The sequence below is a fragment of the Myotis yumanensis genome, unplaced genomic scaffold, assembly GCF_028538775.1.
Source record: "Myotis yumanensis isolate MYYU_CA2020_CCGP unplaced genomic scaffold, mMyoYum1.0.hap1 SCAF_11, whole genome shotgun sequence".
NCBI lineage: Eukaryota > Metazoa > Chordata > Mammalia > Chiroptera > Vespertilionidae > Myotis > Myotis yumanensis.
In genome coordinates, this window is record NW_027223762.1 from 53,307,728 (window position 1) to 53,326,500 (window position 18,773).

At 52.3% G+C, this 18,773-nt stretch overlaps 2 protein-coding genes across 2 annotated transcripts; both read left to right on the top strand.

Annotated features, from left to right (window-relative positions):
- The first annotated feature begins 5,857 nt into the window (after positions 1-5,857).
- LOC139019488 (antimicrobial peptide NK-lysin-like) lies at positions 5,858-9,031 on the top strand. Its single transcript, XM_070428499.1, has 5 exons — positions 5,858-5,941; positions 6,114-6,217; positions 6,595-6,696; positions 7,684-7,855; positions 8,833-9,031. The coding sequence occupies exons 1-5, from the start codon at positions 5,890-5,892 to the stop codon at positions 8,913-8,915; spliced, it is 513 nt and encodes a 170-aa protein (XP_070284600.1). The 5' UTR covers positions 5,858-5,889; the 3' UTR covers positions 8,916-9,031.
- Positions 9,032-13,939: 4,908 nt separating this feature from the next.
- On the top strand, positions 13,940-16,784 carry LOC139019489 (antimicrobial peptide NK-lysin-like). Its single transcript, XM_070428500.1, has 4 exons — positions 13,940-14,016; positions 14,410-14,511; positions 15,500-15,671; positions 16,638-16,784. Exons 1-4 carry the CDS (start codon positions 13,957-13,959, stop codon positions 16,718-16,720), a joined length of 417 nt encoding a protein of 138 aa, XP_070284601.1. The 5' UTR covers positions 13,940-13,956; the 3' UTR covers positions 16,721-16,784.
- The last annotated feature ends 1,989 nt before the right edge of the window (positions 16,785-18,773 follow it).

The window sequence follows — 18,773 nt, forward strand, 5'->3', positions numbered from 1 at the left end:
GGATGTGGCAGGGCTCCGGCACCAGGACACCCAGCAGCAGAAGCCAACGTCCAAGTGAGGCCGCAGGGGTCATCCGGATGGAGCTGGTAGGTGTGAGATGGGGAAGGGGGAGAGGTGGAGGTGAAGGCTCAGAGGGGCCTGTAGGAACCCTGCTTTGGAAGCTTCCAGATCCAAGGTCTTGTCAACCCTAGAAGCCAGAGATGGAAGTTGACTTTGGAGCTTCTCAAAAGAGGGAACCAGCCCTGACCAGTGTGGCTCATTTATTTGGAGTGTTGTCCTGTACACCAAAAGGTCATGGGTTCGATTCCCAGTCAGGGCACATATCCAGGTTGTGGGTTCAATCCCTGGTCCGGGTTTGTATGGAAAGCAGCCAATCGATGTTTCTCTCTCTCTCCCTCTCCCTTCCTCTCTCTAAAATCAATGAAAACATATCTATATATAAAGAGGAGACAATATAGGGGTGGTGCAAGGATGGGAGAATTATGAAAAGTCATTCGAGGAAGAGCAAAAGATGGACATGAAGGAGAAAAAGTGATGTAAGAGAATTAACTTCCGAGAGCAGAGGCCTGGGCGAGGGCTGGGCCCCTCTTGGGGCCTGGGCAGAGGTTTGCTAACCCCTGAGAAACTACTGACCTCTCCCTGTGTCACACTCTGAAGTGTGACTCAGCTGGTGTTGGCCTGTGGTCAGGAGCGCAGCCTCAGCTCTGATCAACAAGGGAGGTTCGAGAGTCAGCCCTCACCATTGATCTGTCTTTAGTTGGCCACAGTGGTGCATCGGGAGCTTTTGTCCAAGACACGAAACAGGTGTGCTTGTCGTTTCTCAACCACCGGTCAAGCTCCCAGGGTCCTCAGGCTGACGAAGCACCAGACAGGTCCTTAGAGTCAGCTGATGCAGGAACATTCTGTAACATCTGTTTGAGAAGGTATCCAGGGAGGTGCATCCAAAATAGTGAGAGGAAACTAGACCATGTGAGGCTCCTTCTAATCATCCATCCATTTATTCCACCCATCATGCGATTTCCTTCCCTCATTTCTTCCTTGCAGATCAATTCCATCCTATCCACCCATCTGTCCATCCATCCATCCATCCATCCACCCACCCATCCATCTACCCACCCATCCATCCATCCAAAAGGACACAAGGGGACAGGCATGCTCACTTTCCTGACTGCTGTAACGGTTTCACAGTTGTATACATGTGTCAAAACTCATTAATTTGTACACTTTAGGTGTATGCAGGTGAGTGTAGTTAATTATATATCAACAAAGTTGGGAAAAAGGAAGGTAATTAGTGAACATCTATCAACAATGTTCCCAAAGAGGTATAAATACTTTTTTTGGAATTATTATTTTTTAAAATACTATTTAATAAATAATATCATAACCCTAAAAGACATATTATAAAAATGTATGAAATTTAGTATGTGTAGGGAGGCTGTCTGAGTCATAATTCTGTCCCATTTAAAAATTATGATTCATATTATAGTTGTAAGTTTTGATTAGTTTTATTGTTCAAACATTAACAAATTATTTTAAAATATGTTTTTATTGATTTTAGAAAGAGAGGAAGGGAGCCCAGCTGGCATGGCTCAGTGGTTGAGCGTCGACCTACAAACCAGGAGGTCATGGTTCAATTTCTGGTCAGGGCACATGCCCAAATTGCAGGCTCAATCCGCCGTGTACGCCGTGCAGGAGGCAGCCAATCAATTATTCTTTCTCATCATTGATGTTTCTCTCTCCCTCTCCTTTCCACTCTAAAATCAATAAAAATATATTTTAAAAAATAAAAGAAAGAGAGGAAGGGACGGGGGAGAGAAAAACATTGATGTGAGACAGAAACATCAATTAGCGGCCTCCAGCATGTACCCTAGCTGGGGATCAAACCTGCAACCTGGGCATGTGCCTCGACCAGGAATTGAAACCGGCAACCTTTCAGTGCATGGGATTATGCTCAACCAACTAAGCACAGGGCATACGTGTAGTGAAATACATGGTTCTTAGGTGTGTAGTGTGATGAGCCCCTCCCCCGCCCCCATATATTTTTATTGATTTCAGAGAGGAAGGGAGGAGAGAGAGATAGAAACATCAATGATGAGAGAGAATCATTAATTGGCTGCCTCCTGTATGTCCCCTACTGGGGGTTGAGCCTGCAACCCAGGCATGTGCCCTTGACTGGAATCTAACCTGGAACCCTTCAGTCTGCAGGCCAGTGCTCTATCCACTGAGCCAAACTGGCTAGGACAATGCGATGAGTTTTAAGATGCATATACCCATGTAATTCACACCCCAATCAAGATATAGAACATTTCATCACCTCAGAAGGCCCCCTGGTGCCCTTCCCACATTCTCCTCTCATATCATACCATTTTTTCTGCTTTTTTTCCCACCATAGATGCATTTTGCCTGTTCTAGAACTTCATATAAGTGAAATCATATAGAACCTAGTCTTTTGTGTCTGACTTCCTTTTGCTCCGTGTTTGAGATTCATTATATTGTTACATGTATCAGCAATCATTCCATCTTATTGCCAAGGAGTACTTATTATATACCTTAATTTGTTTAGTCATTTACCTGTTGATGGGCATTTGGGTTATTTATCATTTTTGGTTCTAATAAAACATTTTAGCAATAATCTCTTCCTTTGACTTTTTTATTGTAGTACAATATATATAATAAAATTTGCCATCTTGAGCACTTTAAAAGTACAATTCGGTGGCATTCATTACCTGTAAAATGTTGTGCCACCATTACCAATATCTATTTCCAGAAAAATTGTCATCATCTCAAACAGAAACTCGTTCATTTCTCCTCCCCGCAGTCCCTGGTAACCTCTACTCTGCTTTCTGTTCCTATGAACTTGTCTATTCTAGACAACTGATGTGAGTGGTATCATACAATATTCATTTCACTTAGCATGATGTTTTCAGGTTCGCTCATGTTGTACATGCCTCAGAACTCGGTCCCTTTTTATGGATTGATAGCATTGCATTGCGGATTTGCACCACATTCTGTTAATCCAGTCACCTGTCGATGGACACCTGGGTTGTTTACGCCTTTGGCTCTTGTGAACAATGCTGCAGTGAACACTGATGTACAATTATCTATCGGAAGGCCTGTGTGTAATTCCTCTGATATATTTCCAGGAGTGTAATCTCGGGGCCGTCTGTCTGTGAACATCCTCAGATAGTCTTTGTATGTACATCTGTTTTCATCTAGCGTGAGGCAAAGTGTAGAGGTGGAATGGCTGCTCATTGGGCAGATGTATGCTTACCTCCATGAAAAAGTGTCAACTTAAGTTTCAGTGATCGGGCCGTTTTGTGCTCCCACCAACAATGTGTGAAGCATCGGTTGCTCCACACCCTCACCAACATTGGGTGTGGTCTTCCCCACACCCCGCCCTTTCTGTGCCAAGTGATTAGTGTGATTTTTAACATCTCACTATCTTGCTCAATAGATATTATTTGTTTTTTAAAATTGAGATATAATCAACATATAATACTATGTTAGTTTCAGGTGTACAATGGAAGGATCTGGTATTTGTATATATTGTGAAATGTTCACCACTAAGTCTGGTTAGCACTCATCAGCACACTAGTATGTGGTCACACTTTTTTTTCTTGTGATGTGAACTTTTCCTCTCTTAGCAATTACCAAGCGTACAATACAGTATCATGAACCACAATTACCATTACATCCTCAGGACTTACTTATTTATAACTAGAAGTTTGTATCTTTTGAACACCTCCACCCACCACCAACTGTTCTCTCTTTTGATGAGTTTGGTTTTTTGTGTGTATCTGTTTTTTTTAGATTCCACATGTAAATGAGATCTTGTCTTTTTTAAAAAATATATTTTATTGATTTTTTTACAGAGAGGAAGGGAGAGGGATAGAGAGTTAGAAACATCAATGAGAGAGAAACATCGATCAGCTGCCTCCTACACACCTCCTACCGGGGATGTGTCCGCCACCAAGGCACATGCCCTTGACCGGAATCGAACCCGGGACCCTTCAGTCCGCAGGCCGACACTCTACCCACTGAGCCAAACCGGCCAGGGCGAGATCTTGTCTTTTTAATTGTAGTCATTTTGATGCCATTATCTTGTACTTTTAATATAGAATTCCCTCATGACTTATGATATTGAGCACTTTTTCAAGTGTTTATTGGTCATCCTTATCTTCCTTATAAATTAACTGTTCAAATATTGTGCCATTTGAAAAACTGTATTGCTTTATTATTATGGAAGCAGTCGTTGCTACAATAAGGAGCTCATAGATAGACCCACAAATTGATCTGAAACGATGGAACCTCAGCCCAGCTGATTTGAGATGAATCATAGACCTAAATGGAAAAATTAAAAACGATGAAACTCCTTGAAGAAAACAAGAGGGCATCTCCATGACCTCGGAGGAAGCAGAGAGTCCCTGAAGAAGACACAGAAAGCAGTCACTTTCACGCAGGAACTCTGGGCTGGGGCTTGGCTTGCCATGTACCATCCACAGATGCCACCAATAGGAAGACAGTGGGGCCTGCTTGGGGGTTCTTCACACCGGACCCCGGAGGCCTGTGTAGAGACTTGTGACTAACTATGGGGACTGTGTCCTGTACCCTCAACACCCCAAGCAAGTACTTACTGGAATGTTTGATCTGGTCTCACCGCAAACTCCACAACAAAGAGAGACATGAGTCACCTTCCGGGGCCCTTTCCCCTTAGTTAATGTGGTCTTCACGCATTAGTCCAAGGTCTCCACAAGTGCTCAGAGCAGGCCTCGGTCATGAAGAGGCCTGAGGACAGGAGGGGGATGTTGTCTGAGCTGCTGCCAGAGGGGTAGTAGCTTTGCCCTGGACACTTAGAGACAGGACCCGTGTGGAGTGGGGGAGAACTCGGGGCCTGGAATCTGATGGACCTGGGTTCAGATCCTCACACCTGTCCTCTCAGAGCTGTGTGTCCTTGGGCCTGTCTGAGCCCTGGTTTCCTTGTATGAGGTGAATCGAGTTTGGCATCAATTGACCGTTTAGTCTGAGGGCTGTTCTAGGCATGGTGGGCACCCTGACCGTGGGGCCTGCCTTGCCTTCAAAGAGTCCACGTGGAGGTGGAGACAAATGCAGTGCCTCAGACTCAGCTTTACCCAAACAAGCTCCCTTTCCTACATTTCCTGCTTCACCACCAGTCCCTCAGCCTCCCAGGCCCCAAACATTGTCAAACTTGTGCTTCTCTCCTCTGTGTCCTGTACCTAAATAGCTACAAAGGCCTATCAACTCTTCCTTTAAAATGCCTTTTAGCAAGCAATCCTCCTGTAGCCGACACTGCTATTGCCAACCCGATTCCCATTCCTTCTTATTCTTCCCGGCAGGATCCCAGGTTTGCTCAGTGTGGCAGCAAAAGGGACTCCATCCCTGTCCGCTCACAGAAGCTGAGTGGAGGCCCTGCAGGGCTCAGGGAAGGGCCGTGTTCTAGACAAGGAGGCTGAGCTGCAGTGAGGACTCAGCCTGGCTGGGCCTCCTGGGCAGTGGCTGGGTGGGCTCCCTAGCGATGGCACTGAGGGGCCTGGGTGGGACGTGCTTCCGGGAGGGTCCTGGCAGGTGCCTCTCCCATCTCTGCAGCCGGAGCTGAAAGACCCCAAAGGAGGTGGAAGCTGGGGTCTAGTCTCCCCACCCACTCAGCTCAGAAAGTTCTAGTCTGTGTGTGTGGGGACGATAGGGAGCATGGAACCCCCCTCTACCTGAGGTACCGCTACTCCCCCCTCTTCTCCCCAAATTGGTGTTTGTGGTAAACCCTGTGACGTGGGGCGGTGACCTATCAGAGAAGAAGGACGCGGCAAGGTCAGACTGCAGGGCTCCCAGCCTCTATAAAACGGGGCGTGGGGGCTGCCTGGGCAGCTGCCCACCATGGCCTCCTGGGTCCTCCTGCTCCTTGCCTCGGCGCTCCTGGGCTCCCCAGGTAAGGACAGCCCCTCAGTGTGGATCCCCACGGCTCCCCACCCCTCCCCAGCTCTCTTGCCATCATCACGGAGGCCTTTCCCTCAGAACCAGGTCCAGCCCAGCCTGCCAGTGACCTGGCCGATGGGAGAGACAGCCCGTGGGAAGGAGTGACTCTGCTGTTTCTTCCCCAGGTCTGGCCTTTTCTGGTGTGACCTCTGAGTGCTCCGACCCGGCGATGGCCTCCCTGAGTGATGGAGAGCAGCTCTTCCCGGGCCTGGCCCAGGGGGGCCCCCAGGTACCGGGTTCCTGCTCACCTCCTCAGACGCTCCTCTCTCTCCTCCATGGACAATGCCAGGGCAAGGGCTGGGGGTCTCTGAGGAGCAGGGAGGGGGAGGGGAGGTTGAGCTGCTTTGGTTCATACCTAGGTTTGGGGGTGCTGGTGCTTCATTGGTCTGCTAGGTCCTCCCCAAGAGGGCCCTCTGGGGTCTGACAGGAGAGCAGGAGAGGGGTACATGCAGGCTGGCAGAGATGTTGTCCTGGGGTCTCTCGGGGGGTGGGGGGTGGGCAAGGGCCGGCCAGCCTTGTCAGGCCCTTAGGACAGAAAGATCACAGATGAACCTGCTGGCCTGGGAGTGTGTGGGAGACGCCTCGAGGGCCTTCCTTTCCTGACAGGGTGACCTGCTGACCACAAGGGAGCAGAAGGGCGTCACCTGTCGGCTGTGCAAGGGGATAATCCAGCAGCTGTTGGACACGGTGGGGGAGGATCCTGATGAGGTGAGGCTTGCCGGGCCTCAGCCTGCTGCTCAGGGATTGGGCGGCCTGGGCCGATCTCCCTGGTTCCCAGCAGGGGATCCCGGGTCCCTCCAGCGTCTGTGGATGGACCTCAGAGAAACCCAGGAAATCACGACACTCTGGGAGTGTGGATACGGGAGGAGGATCGGCCATGGTTCCGGGCAGTTCTCAGGGCAGAGCTTTGTGAGGCGGGACCAGGGCCCAAGTCAGCCCTGGTAAATCCCAGACCTGCAACTGGCTGCGTGGGCTGAGGAGTCACGAACCCCGGGCTCTGTGTTCTCATCTGTGGAATGAGATGGACAATCATTCCCACCGGGCATGTTGCCTACGCCCTTACAGGAGCAGAAGGGGGTGGGGGGCTGTGCTCTGAACCCAACGGGCACTGAATAAATGCCTACAGGGGGATGTGTCACAACCAAGAACCATGGTCTTCCTCTCCCTCACTCCTCCAACCTGCTGAGCATCTTGGCACTGCCGGGCCCACCCTCAGGCCTGGGTACGCAGATGTGTCTTTCTCCACGGGGATGGCAGAACATGACACTTTAAAATCACAGGTGCCAAGGCTTCAAGCTCTGATCGCCTCCTGACCTTCCCACACATCCCCTGTAGGTGGAGAACCAGCCAGACCCTGACCCAGGAGGCCACATGGGCAGAGCTTTTAATATGGGTCTGGCAGCCATGGCACCATTCTCCACTCAGAAGCCAGGGGGCAGTGGGACAGGGGGCTGAGACCCTGCAAAGCCAATAGTCTTCTCTCAAGAGCCCCTACTGGGCAGGCTTTGGCCAGAGCCTGGGGACTGGGAGTGGGAGCCGGGCCCTGTCTCTCCAGTCCCTGCTCCCATGGCCACCTGGCACCAGCTCCTCCCGCCCAGCGCTGCCCAGGGCCCAATGCTGCCGGGGCCTGCAGGGTGGCAGAGCTGGGCAGGGCTCCTCTGGCTCCTGTGTCCCACCATGATGCTGCCATTGCAGGATACCATCGCCCAGGCTGCGTCCCGCGTGTGCAGCAAGGTGAAAGGCGTCCTGAGAGGCCTCTGCAAGCGCACCATGAGGAAATCTCTTCAGCGCATCTCCAAGGACATCATGGCTGGCAAAGGGGCCCGCGAAGTCTGTGTGGACATTCGCATATGCAAGTCCCAGGCAGGTGAGTGCAGAGGTGACAGCAGGGCCTGGTTCCTGAGGGCCCCACACAGCCTCCCCCAGCAGGCGTGACATGGGCTAAACACACACACACACACACACACACACACACACACACACACACAGAAACTTCATAAGCAGCTCATGCCTGTCCCTCCATGCTTCCTTGTTTTGACACATTACTTCCCTCACTTCCAACATGGGCAAGTGTGGAGAAGTGGGGCCGGTGGGCGTTAGCTGGAAATGTTGGAGAAGCTCTCACCAAGAGCTTTGGGAAATGCTCCTAAGGTCTTGGGGCTTTGACCCTGGCAATCCTGGCGTCAAATCAGGTCTCCATCTCCCCTCAGCCGTGTGACCCTGGGCAAGAACATAACCTCTCTGGGCTCCAGGTTCCTCATCTTTGAAGGCGGGGGGCAGGGGGTAATAATCCCTGTTTCTGAGGTTGGAATGAGGATGAATGAGATAAAGAGCTTAACCACCAGGAGATGCCCTGGGACTGAGATATTTCATTGACTTCAGAGCCCCGATCAACTCCAGTCCCCAGCCCAGCCCAGGTCTTTGGGGATGGGAGCCGAGGCCACATCCTTCCCATGTCCTTGGGGGCCTGAGAGCTGGGCTGGGGAATCCTGCTGGGCAGGGAGGCTCCCCCAGCCCCTTTCCCAGCACTTTCCAGGCTCTGCCCAGAGAGAACATTGGGGCTGGAGGGGACCTACGACTGGCCCTGGCAGCTTCTCCAGCCTCAGGGATGCTTTGGGCCCTGATGCTGCAGATATAGGGGTCGCTGCTTAGTGTGTGGTCGGTCCCCATCGCTTCCTGTCATTAGATCCTGTGGCTTTTATCTTCAAGGCCCCACAACCTGCATGGTCTCCTACTGGCTTCCAGGATGTGGCTCTGGTGTGCTGAGCAGCAACAGGTGGCTCTGAGTCCCCGTTTCCCTGTAGACCCCACACACCCCACAGCTGTCTCTTCTCTGCATTCTAGGTCTCCTGTTAGCCTCTGGCTCCACCCTGGGGAGAATGCACAAGAACTCCAGCCCTGGCTCCTGGCCCCTCCTTCCTTCCTAAATCCAGAGTCAGCCTCCAGTTTCTCTCACCTCCCTCCTCCTGCTCCCCCTCCCCAGACACCGCCCCCCCCCCGCCCCCGCCCCGCTGTTCTGGAGAATAAAACGTGCAAGCTTTCAGGCAGCTTCTTTCCTTTGGTGATTTGTGGGGTGGGTGTGGGGGGTGGGATGGGTGGAGGCATGTCAGGGTGACTCATCTATTCATTCAGTAAAGGTGTGATCTGTGGCCCCCACACGGTTCTATGTGCTGGGGATTAAGTGGTGGACATGGCAACCTCAGCAGCTCTCACACATCTACACTAATAAAAGACAAACATGCAAATTGACTGTACCTTTGCTACGTCTTAAGCCATGCCCACCAGCCAATCAGAGTGACTATATGCAAATTAACCCAACCAAGATGGCGGCCGGCAGCCATGAAGCTGGAGCGAGCAGGAGGCTTGGTTGTCCCAATGATGGAGGAAGCCAAGTTTCCCCACCTGCTGCGGAGGCTCTGAGCTCCACTCAAAGCAACAAAGTTTCAATTATAGAAGGTAAATAAACCCCAGAATAAAAAAAGAAAAACGAAAAAAAGGAGAGGCTGGGAGCTTCCGTCGCCACGGGGCTTGGCCAGCCTGAAAATGGCCCTCAGCCCCTCACCCAGAGTGGCCAGGCACCCCAGTGGAGCCCCCACCGTAAAGGGGGTGTGGCCAGCCTGAAAACAGCCATCAGCCCCTCACCCAGGCTGGCCAAACCTTCATGGGGTGAGGGTCCCCACTGGAGCAGGGGGGCTTGACCAGCCTGCAAACAGCCATCAGCCCCTCACCCAGGCTAGCCAAAACTCCATGGGGTGGGGGTCCCCACTGGGGGGGGGGCTTGACCAGCCTGCCAACAGCCATCAGCCCCTCACCCAGACTGGCCAGGCACCCCAGTGGGGACCCCCAACCCTAAAGTGGGTGTGGCCAGCCTGAAAACAGCCATCAGTCCCTCACCCAAGCTGGCCAGGCACCCCAGCGGGACCCCCACCCTGATCCCGGACACTCTTCAGGGCAAACCAGCCTGCCCCCACCCGTGAACCAGGCCTCTATCTATATATATAAAAGCCTAAGCGACCGTCCGACTGGTAGCTATGATGCGCAATGACCACAGGGCAGAAGCTTAATGCACAGGCATGGAAACATGGAAAAGACTGATGAATCTCAGAGGGAAGAGGGGAGGGGGGAGGGCAGGATGAGATTAAACAAAGATCTTATATTCATACTAGAGGCTCATGCACCGGTGGGGTCCCTCAGCCTGGCCTGTGGGGATTGGGCCAAAACTGGCAGTCCAACATCCCCTGAGGGGTCCCAGATTGTGAGAGGGCACAGGCCACACCGAGGGATCCCACCGATGCACGAATCTCTGCACCAGGCCTCTAGTCCTATATAATAAAAGGGTAATATGCAAACTGACCCTAACAGCAGAGGGACTGGGAATGACTGGTCACTATGACACACACTGACCACCAGGGGGCAGACGCTCAATGCAGGAGCTGCCCCCTGGTAGTCAGTGTGCTCCCACAGCAGGAGCTCTGCTCAGGCACAAACCAGGCTGACGGCTGCCAGTACAGCAGTGGTGGTGGGAGCCTCTCCTGCCTCCCCAGCAGTGCTAAGGATGTCCTACTGCAGCTTAGGCCTGCTCCCTGTTGGCAAGTGGACATCCCCCGAGGGCTCCTGGGCTTCCAGAGGGATGTCTGATTGCCATCTTAGGCCTAATTCCGGATTTCTTGCTAAAAGGCAGCAGGTGGTCATCTCCCGAGGGGTCCCAGACTGCGAGAGGGCACAGACCGGGCTGAGGGAATCCCTCACCCCCCGAGTGCACAAATTTTTGTGCACCGGGCCTCTAGTCAACATATAATACTATGTTAGTTTCAGGTGTACACCATAAGGATCTGATATTTGTATATATTGTGAAATGTTCACCACTAAGTCTGGTTAGCATTTGTCAGCATACTAGTATGTTGTCACACTTTTTTTTTTCTTGTGAGGTGAACTTTTCCTCTCTTAGCAATTACCAAACATACAATACAGTATCATGAACCATAATTACCATTACATCCTCAGGACTTACTTATTTATAACTAGAAGTTTTTATGTTTTGACCACCTCCACCCACCACCAATCTGTTCTTTCTTTCGATGAGTTTGGTTTTTTGTGTGTATCTGTTTTCTTTTTAGATTCCACATGTAAGTGAGATCTTGTCTTTTTAATTGTAGTCATTTTGATGCCATTATCTTGTACTTTTAATATAGAATTCCCTCATGACTTATGATATTGAGCACTTTTGCAAGTGTTTATTGGTCATCCTTATCTTCCTTATAAATTAACTGTTCAAATATTGTGCCATTTGAAAAACTGTATTGCTTTATTATTATGGAAGCAGTCATTGCTACAATAAGGAGCTCATAGATAGACCCACAAATTGATCTGAAACGATGGAACCTCAGCCCAGCTCATTTGAGATGAATCATAGACCTAAATGTAAAAATTAAAAATGATAAAACTCCTAGAAGAAAACAAGAGGGCATCTCCATGACCTCGGAGGAAGCAGAGAGTCCCTGAAGAAGACACGGAAAGCAGTCACTTTCAAGCAGGAACTCTGGGCCGGGGCTTGGCTTGCCATGTACCATCCACAAATCCCACCAATAGGAAGACAGTGGTGCCTGCTTGGGGGTTCTTCACACCGGACCCCGGAGGCCTGTGTAGAGACTTGTGACTAACTATGGGGACTGTGTCTTGTACCCTCAACACCCCAAGCAAGTACTTACTGGAATGTTTGATCTGGTCTCACCGCAAACTCCACAACAAAGAGAGACATGAGTCACCTTCCGGGGCCGTTTCCCCTTAATTAATGTGGTCTTCACACATTAGACCAAGGTCTCCACAAGTGCTCAGAGCAGGCCTCGGTCATGAAGAGGCCTGAGGACAGGAGGGGGATGTTGTCTGAGCTGCTGCCAGAGGGATAGTAGCTTTGCCCTGGACACTTAGAGACAGGACCCGTGTGGAGTGGGGGAGAACTCGGGGCCTGGAATCTGATGGACCTGGGTTCAGATCCTCACACCTGTCCTCTCAGAGCTGTGTGTCCTTGGGCCTGTCTGAGCCCTGGTTTCCTTGTATGAGGTGAATCGAGTTTGGCATCAATTGACCGTTTGGTCTGAGGGCTGTTCTAGGCATGGTGGGCACCCTGACCGTGGGGCCTGCCTTGCCTTCAAACAGTCCACCTGGAGGTGGAGACAAATGCAGTACCTCAGACTCAGCTTTGCCCAAACAAGCTCCCTTTCCTACATTTCCTGCTTCACCACCAGTCCCTCAGCCTCCCAGGCCCCAAATATTGCCAAACTTGTGCTTCTCTCCTCTGTGTCCTGTATCCAAATAGCTACAAAGGCCTATCAACTCTTCCTTTAAAATGCCTTTTAGCAAGCAATCCTCCTGTAGCCGACACTGCTATTGCCAACCCGATTCCCATTCCTTCTTATTCTTCCCGGCAGAATCCCAGCTTTGCTCAGTGTGGCAGCAAAAGGCACTCCATCCCTGTCCGCTCACAGAAGCTGAGTGGAGGCCCTGCAGGGCTCAGGGAAGGGCCGTGTTCTAGACAAGGAGGCTGAGCTGCAGTGAGGACTCAGCCTGGCTGGGCCTCCTGGGCAGTGGCTGGGTGGGCTCCCTAGCGATGGCACTGAGGGGCCTGGGTGGGACCTGCTTCCGGGAGGGTCCTGGCAGGTGCCTCTCTGATCTCTGCAGCCGGAGGTGAAAGACCCCAAAGGAGGTGGAAGCTGGGGTCTAGTCTCCCCACCCACTCAGCTCAGAAAGTTCTAGTCCAGGGGTGGGCAACCCCTGGCACGCGTGCCAAACATGGCACGCCAGTAACTTTTGCTGGCACTCGAAACCCTCTCTTATAATCTTCCATTTACAATTTTTTTCTTAATATCGACTTTTTTATTTTTCACATAAATTCAGTGTAGGTGCATCTTAGATAAATAAATAATTTTGCATAACAAGTTATCTTAAAGACCACAGGCATGGATTGACGAGAGAGAGGATGAGCAATTTCTATGCCTCTGCCTTAACTCTCCCTGCCTTCCTAGAGCCGACCAGTGTTTTGGTTTCATCCACATACGCTTGTGAATCTTTGTTCTCAGTCATGAATTTTGTTAAGTCTAGTAATAGGAGTAGCCTGACGGATGAAAGTAGTAGCCCGTGCATATCTCTGAAGGTCACGAAATATAAACCTGATGTAAAATCTCTGTCATCAGTGATGCAGCAGCAAAAGTCCCACTGATAATATCAAACGGAGTCATAAAGTTTTCTGTCGGACTATCAGTGTACATGTATACATTAAAAAATAAATGTATTTTTCATCATCATATACTGTGTTTTTGTCGCTCGAATGAATTTTATTATTTCTTCAAGGTTCTTCTCATACATACACCTTAAGAGATATCAAGTAGGCGTAACATGTTCTCAAAAAATTAGGGTTGGCTCGCAGAAGAATTTTGAGTCAGAGATTTTGTTGGTTTTGGCACGCACTCACAAAAAGGTTGCCCACCCCTGTTCTAGTCTGTGTGTGGGGGGACAATAGGGAGCATGGAACCCCCCCGCGAGGTACCGCTACTCCCCCCTCTTCTCCCTAAATTGGTGTTTGTGGTAAACCCTGTGATGCGGGGAGGTGACCTATCAGAGAAGAAGGACGCGGCAAGGTCAGACTGCAGGGCTCCCAGCCTCTATAAAACGGGGCGTGGGGGCTGCCTGGGCAGCTGCCCACCATGGCCTCCTGGGTCCTCCTGCTCCTTGCCTCGGCGCTCCTGGGCTCCCCAGGTAAGGACAGCCCCTCAGTGTGGATCCCCATTTCTCCCCACCCCTCCCCAGCTCTCTTGCCATCATCACGGAGGCCTTTCCCTCAGAACCAGGTCCAGCCCAGCCTGCCAGTGACCTGGCCGATGGGAGAGACAGCGCGTGGGAAGGAGTGACTCTGCTGTTTCTTCTCCAGGTCTGGCCTTTTCTGGTGTGGCCTCTGAGTGCTCCGACCCGGCGATGGGCCCCCTGAGTGATGGAGAGCAGCTCTTCCCGGGCCTGGCCCAGGGGGGCCCCCAGGTACCGGGTTCCTGCTCACCTCCTCAGACGCTCCTCTCTCTCCTCCATGGACAATGCCAGGGCAAGGGCTGGGGGTCTCTGAGGAGCAGGGAGGGGGAGGGGAGGTTGAGCTGCTTTGGTTCACACCCAGGCCTGAGGATGGTGGTGCTTCATTGGTCTGCTAGGCCCTCCCCAAGAGGCCGGCCCTCTGGGGTCTGACAGGAGAGCAGGAGAGGGGTACCTGCAAGCTGGCAGAGATGTTGTCCTGGGGTCTCTCAGTGGGTGCATGGGTGGGGGGGGGGGGGGCAAGGGCCAGCCAGCCTGGTTCAGGCCCTTAGGACAGAAAGATCACAGATGAACCTGCTGGCCTGGGTGTGTGTGGGAGACGCCTCGAGGGCCTTCCTTTCTTGACAGGGTGACCTGCTGACCACAAGGGAGCAGAAGGGTGTCACCTGTTGGCTGTGCAAGGGGATAATCCAGAAGCTGATGGACATGGTCGGGGAGCAGCCTGATGAGGTGAGGCTTGCGGGGCCTCGGCCTGCTGCTCAGGGATTGGGTGGCCTGGGACGATCTCCCTGGGCTCCCAGCAGGGGATCCCAGGTCCCTCCAGCGTCTGTGGATGGACCTCAGAGAAACCCAGGAAATCACGACACTCTGGGAGTGTGGACGTGGGAGGAGGATCGGCCATGGTTCCGGGCAGTTCTCAGGGCAGAGCTTTGTGAGGCGGGACCAGGGCCCAAGTCAGCCCTGGTAAATCCCAGACCTGCAACTGGCTGCGTGGGCTGAGGAGTCACGAACCCCGGGCTCTGTGTTCTCATCTGTGGAATGAGATGGACAATCGTTCCCACCGGGCATGTTGCCTACGCCCTTACAGGAGCAGAAGGGGGTGGGGGGCTGTGCTCTGAACCCAACGGGCACTGAATAAGTGCCTACAGGGGGATGTGTCACGACCAAGAACCATGGTCTTCCTCTCCCTCACTCCTCCAACCTGCTGAGCATCTTGGCACTGCCGGGCCCACCCTCAGGCCTGGGTACGCAGATGTGTCTTTCTCCACGGGGATGGCAGTATAAGACACTTTAAAATCACAGGTGCCAAGGCTTCAAGCTCTGATCGCCTCCTGACCTTCCCACACACCCCCTGTAGGTGGAGAACCAGCCAGACCCTGACCCAGGAGGCCACATGGGCAGAGCTTTTAATGTGGGTCTGGCAGCCATGGCACCATTCTCCACTCAGAAGCCAGGGGGCAGTGGGACAGGGGGCTGAGACCCTGCAAAGCCAATAGTCTTCTCTCAAGAGCCCCTACTGGGCAGGCTTTGGCCAGAGCCTGGGGACTGGGAGTGGGAGCCGGGCCCTGTCTCTCCAGTCCCTGCTCCCATGGCCACCTGGCACCAGCTCCTCCCGCCCAGCGCTGCCTAGGGCCCACTGCTGCCGGGGCCTGCAGGGTGGCAGAGCTGGGCAGGGCTCCTCTGGCTCCTGTGTCCCACCATGATGCTGCCATTGCAGGATACCATCGCCCAGGCTGCGTCCCGCGTGTGCAGCAAGGTGAAAGGCTTCCTGAGAGGCCTCTGCAAGCGCACCATGAAGAAATCTCTTCAGCGCATCTCCAAGGACATCATGGCTGGCAAAGGGGCCCGCGAAGTCTGTGTGGACATTCGCATATGCAAGTCCCAGGCAGGTGAGTGCAGAGGTGACAGCAGGGCCTGGTTCCTGAGGGCCCCACACAGCCTCCCCCAGCAGGCGTGACATGGGCTAAACACACACACACACACACACACACACACACAGAAACTTCATAAGCAGCTCATGGGTGTCCCTCCATGCTTCCTTGTTTTGACACATTACTTCCCTCACTTCCAACATGGGCAAGTGTGGAGAAGTGGGGCCGGTGGGCGTTAGCTGGAAATGTTGGAGAAGCTCTCACCAAGAGCTTTGGGAAATGCTCCTAAGGTCTTGGGGCTTTGACCCCCGGCAATCCTGGCGTCAAATCAGGTCTCCATCTCCCCTCAGCCGTGTGACCCTGGGCAAGAACATAACCTCTCTGGGCTCCAGGTTCCTCATCTTTGAAGGCGGGGGGCGGGGGGTAATAATCCCTGTTTCTGAGGTTGGAATGAGGATGAATGAGATAAAGAGCTTAACCACCAGGAGATGCCCTGGGACTGAGATATTTCATTGACTTCAGAGCCCCGATCAACTCCAGTCCCCAGCCCAGCCCAGGTCTTTGGGGATGGGAGTCGAGGCCACATCCTTCCTATGACCCTGGGGCCTGAGAGCTGGGCTGGGGAATCCTGCTGGGCAGGGAGGGCTCCCCCAGCCCCTTTCCCAGCACTTTCCAGGCTCTGCCCAGAGAGAACATTGGGGCTGGAGGGGGCCTACGACTGGCCCTGGCAGCTTCTCTAGCCTCAGGGATGCTTTGGGCCCTGATGCTGCAGATATAGGGGTCGCTGCTTAGTGTGTGGTCGGTCCCCATCGCTTCCTGTCATTAGATCCTGTGGCTTTTATCTTCAAGTCCCCACAACCTGCACGGTCTCCTACTGGCTTCCAGGATGTGGCTCTGGTGTACTGAGCAGCAACAGGTGGCTCTGAGTCCCCGTTTCCCTGTAGACCCCACACACCCCACAGCTGTCTCTTCTCTGCATTCTAGGTCTCCTGTTAGCCTCTGGCTCCACCCTGGGGAGAAAGCACAAGAACTCCAGCCCTGGCTCCTGGCCCCTCCTTCCTTCCTAAATCCAGAGTCAGCCTCCAGTTTCTCTCACCTCCCTTCTCCTGCTCCCACCCCCCAGCGCCACCCCTCCCCCCCAGCACCCCCCGTCCCCCACTTCTCCAGAGAATAAAATGTGCAAGCTTTCAGGCAGCTTCTTTCCTTTGGTGATTTGTGGGGTGGGTGTGGGGGGTGGGATGGGCGGAGGCATGTCAGGGTGACTCACCCTTTCATTCAGTAACGGTGTGATCTGTGGCCCCCACACTGTTCTACGTGCTGGGGATTAAGCGGTGGACACGGCAACCTTAGCAGCTCTCACACTTGTAATCGTGAAACGCTGATCGAGCACACACTAGAGCCCCCATTGCTACAGTGACTGGGTTCCTCGGCCAGTGTACCCCAGAAGCTTCCAGAGCTGTCAGGGACACCAGCAGGGCCCCAGGGAGAGTTCTGCTGGTCCTAAGGAGCAGAAACCACCCTTCTCCTCTGGGCCAGGATCCACCTTTGAAGTCCTGGAATTGGATGAGATGGCCTAGAGCAATGATTCCCAACCTTTCTATCCCAGGGCACACATAAACAGTTACTAAAATTCTGCCACACACCAAAAAGTATATATTTCTCTCAAAATAGGTATAACTTTGATTTATTCACATTGGACAGCTGTATTGTGTTGGCTATTTTCATTAAAACAGGCAGCTGGCTTCCCAGAGAAGAGTGTATTATTTAGGATTCCTTTGGTTTTAAGCAACAGAAGCTTTAGTTCACTTTGACTTAAATAAAAGGGTAATCTATTTGCTCAAACAATCTACCCGTCCACAGAGGGCTTCCTGCACAGAATGATCCAGAAATGTGTGGTGTCCCCAGAGCTCCAGCCCTGTGTCTGGGCCATCCTCTCATTTCTTCCCACCTCCACGTAGTCAAGCGGACCTCAGGCTACCTTCCTTCTTGATGGTGGAAATGGCCGCACCAGGGCCAAACGTGCCATCTGTGCACACGTCATCGGGGGAGAGAGTTCTGTGGCAGCTCCTCGTCCAGTAGCTTCCTTGGAAGAGCAAGGAAGTGCTTTTCCCAGGAGCCCTGCCTGTTTCTCCGCAGCAGCTCTCCTCAGCCCTGAGGGCCAGGCGCCCCCTGGAACCCATCACTCTATCCAGCGGCCTGGGGTTCACTGAGCAGCATAAGACACGTCAAGGCACACTCCTGGGCTGAGATGCGTCCAAGTTGCGAAGGACATGAAAATCTGGGAAGAGGTTGTTGCCAGAAGAAGGGGAAGTGGATCCTGGCCACACAAAGAGCAACGGTGCATCCGCCAGGGTTCAAACATACACACACACACACACACACACACACACACACACACACACACACACACACGTAAGCACACGCCTTCTGCATGGATGTATTACCATTTGTAGTAAGTTGGCCTTAACAAATGGATAGGTGGTGGTGACATTTCCAGAGGTGGGGAAGACATCTGGATGGGTGCGTTTGGAGGGAATAATGAAGAATTCCCTCCAAGTGAAGCTCATCTAGCAGATATCCAGGTAGAGAGGTCAAACAGACCACTTAGACGGGTTGGGGCAACTGGGCCAAGATCCACCTTTGAAGTCCTGGAATTGGATGAGATGGCCTAGAGCAGTGATTCCCAACCTTTCTATCCCATGGCTCACATAAACAGTTACACACTGCCGCACACCAAAAAGCATATATTTTTCTCAAAATAGGTATAACTTTGATTCATTCATATTGGACAGCTATGTTGTGTTGGCTGTTTTCATTAAAAAAAGATGTTTCTTTTAATTTATTTTTTTAAAAATTAAATCTTTATTGTTCAGATTATTACAGTTGTTCCTCTTCCCCCCCCCCCCCCATAGCTCCCCTCCACCCCACCCTCTGCCCTTACCCCCACGCACTGTCCTCATCCATAGGTGTACAATTTTTGTCCAGTCTCTTCCCACACCCCCACACCCCTTTCCCCCCGAGAATAGTCAGTCCACTCCCTTTCTATGCCCCTGATTCTATTATATTCACCAGTTTATTCTGTTCATCAGATTATTTATTCACTTGATTTTTAGATTCACT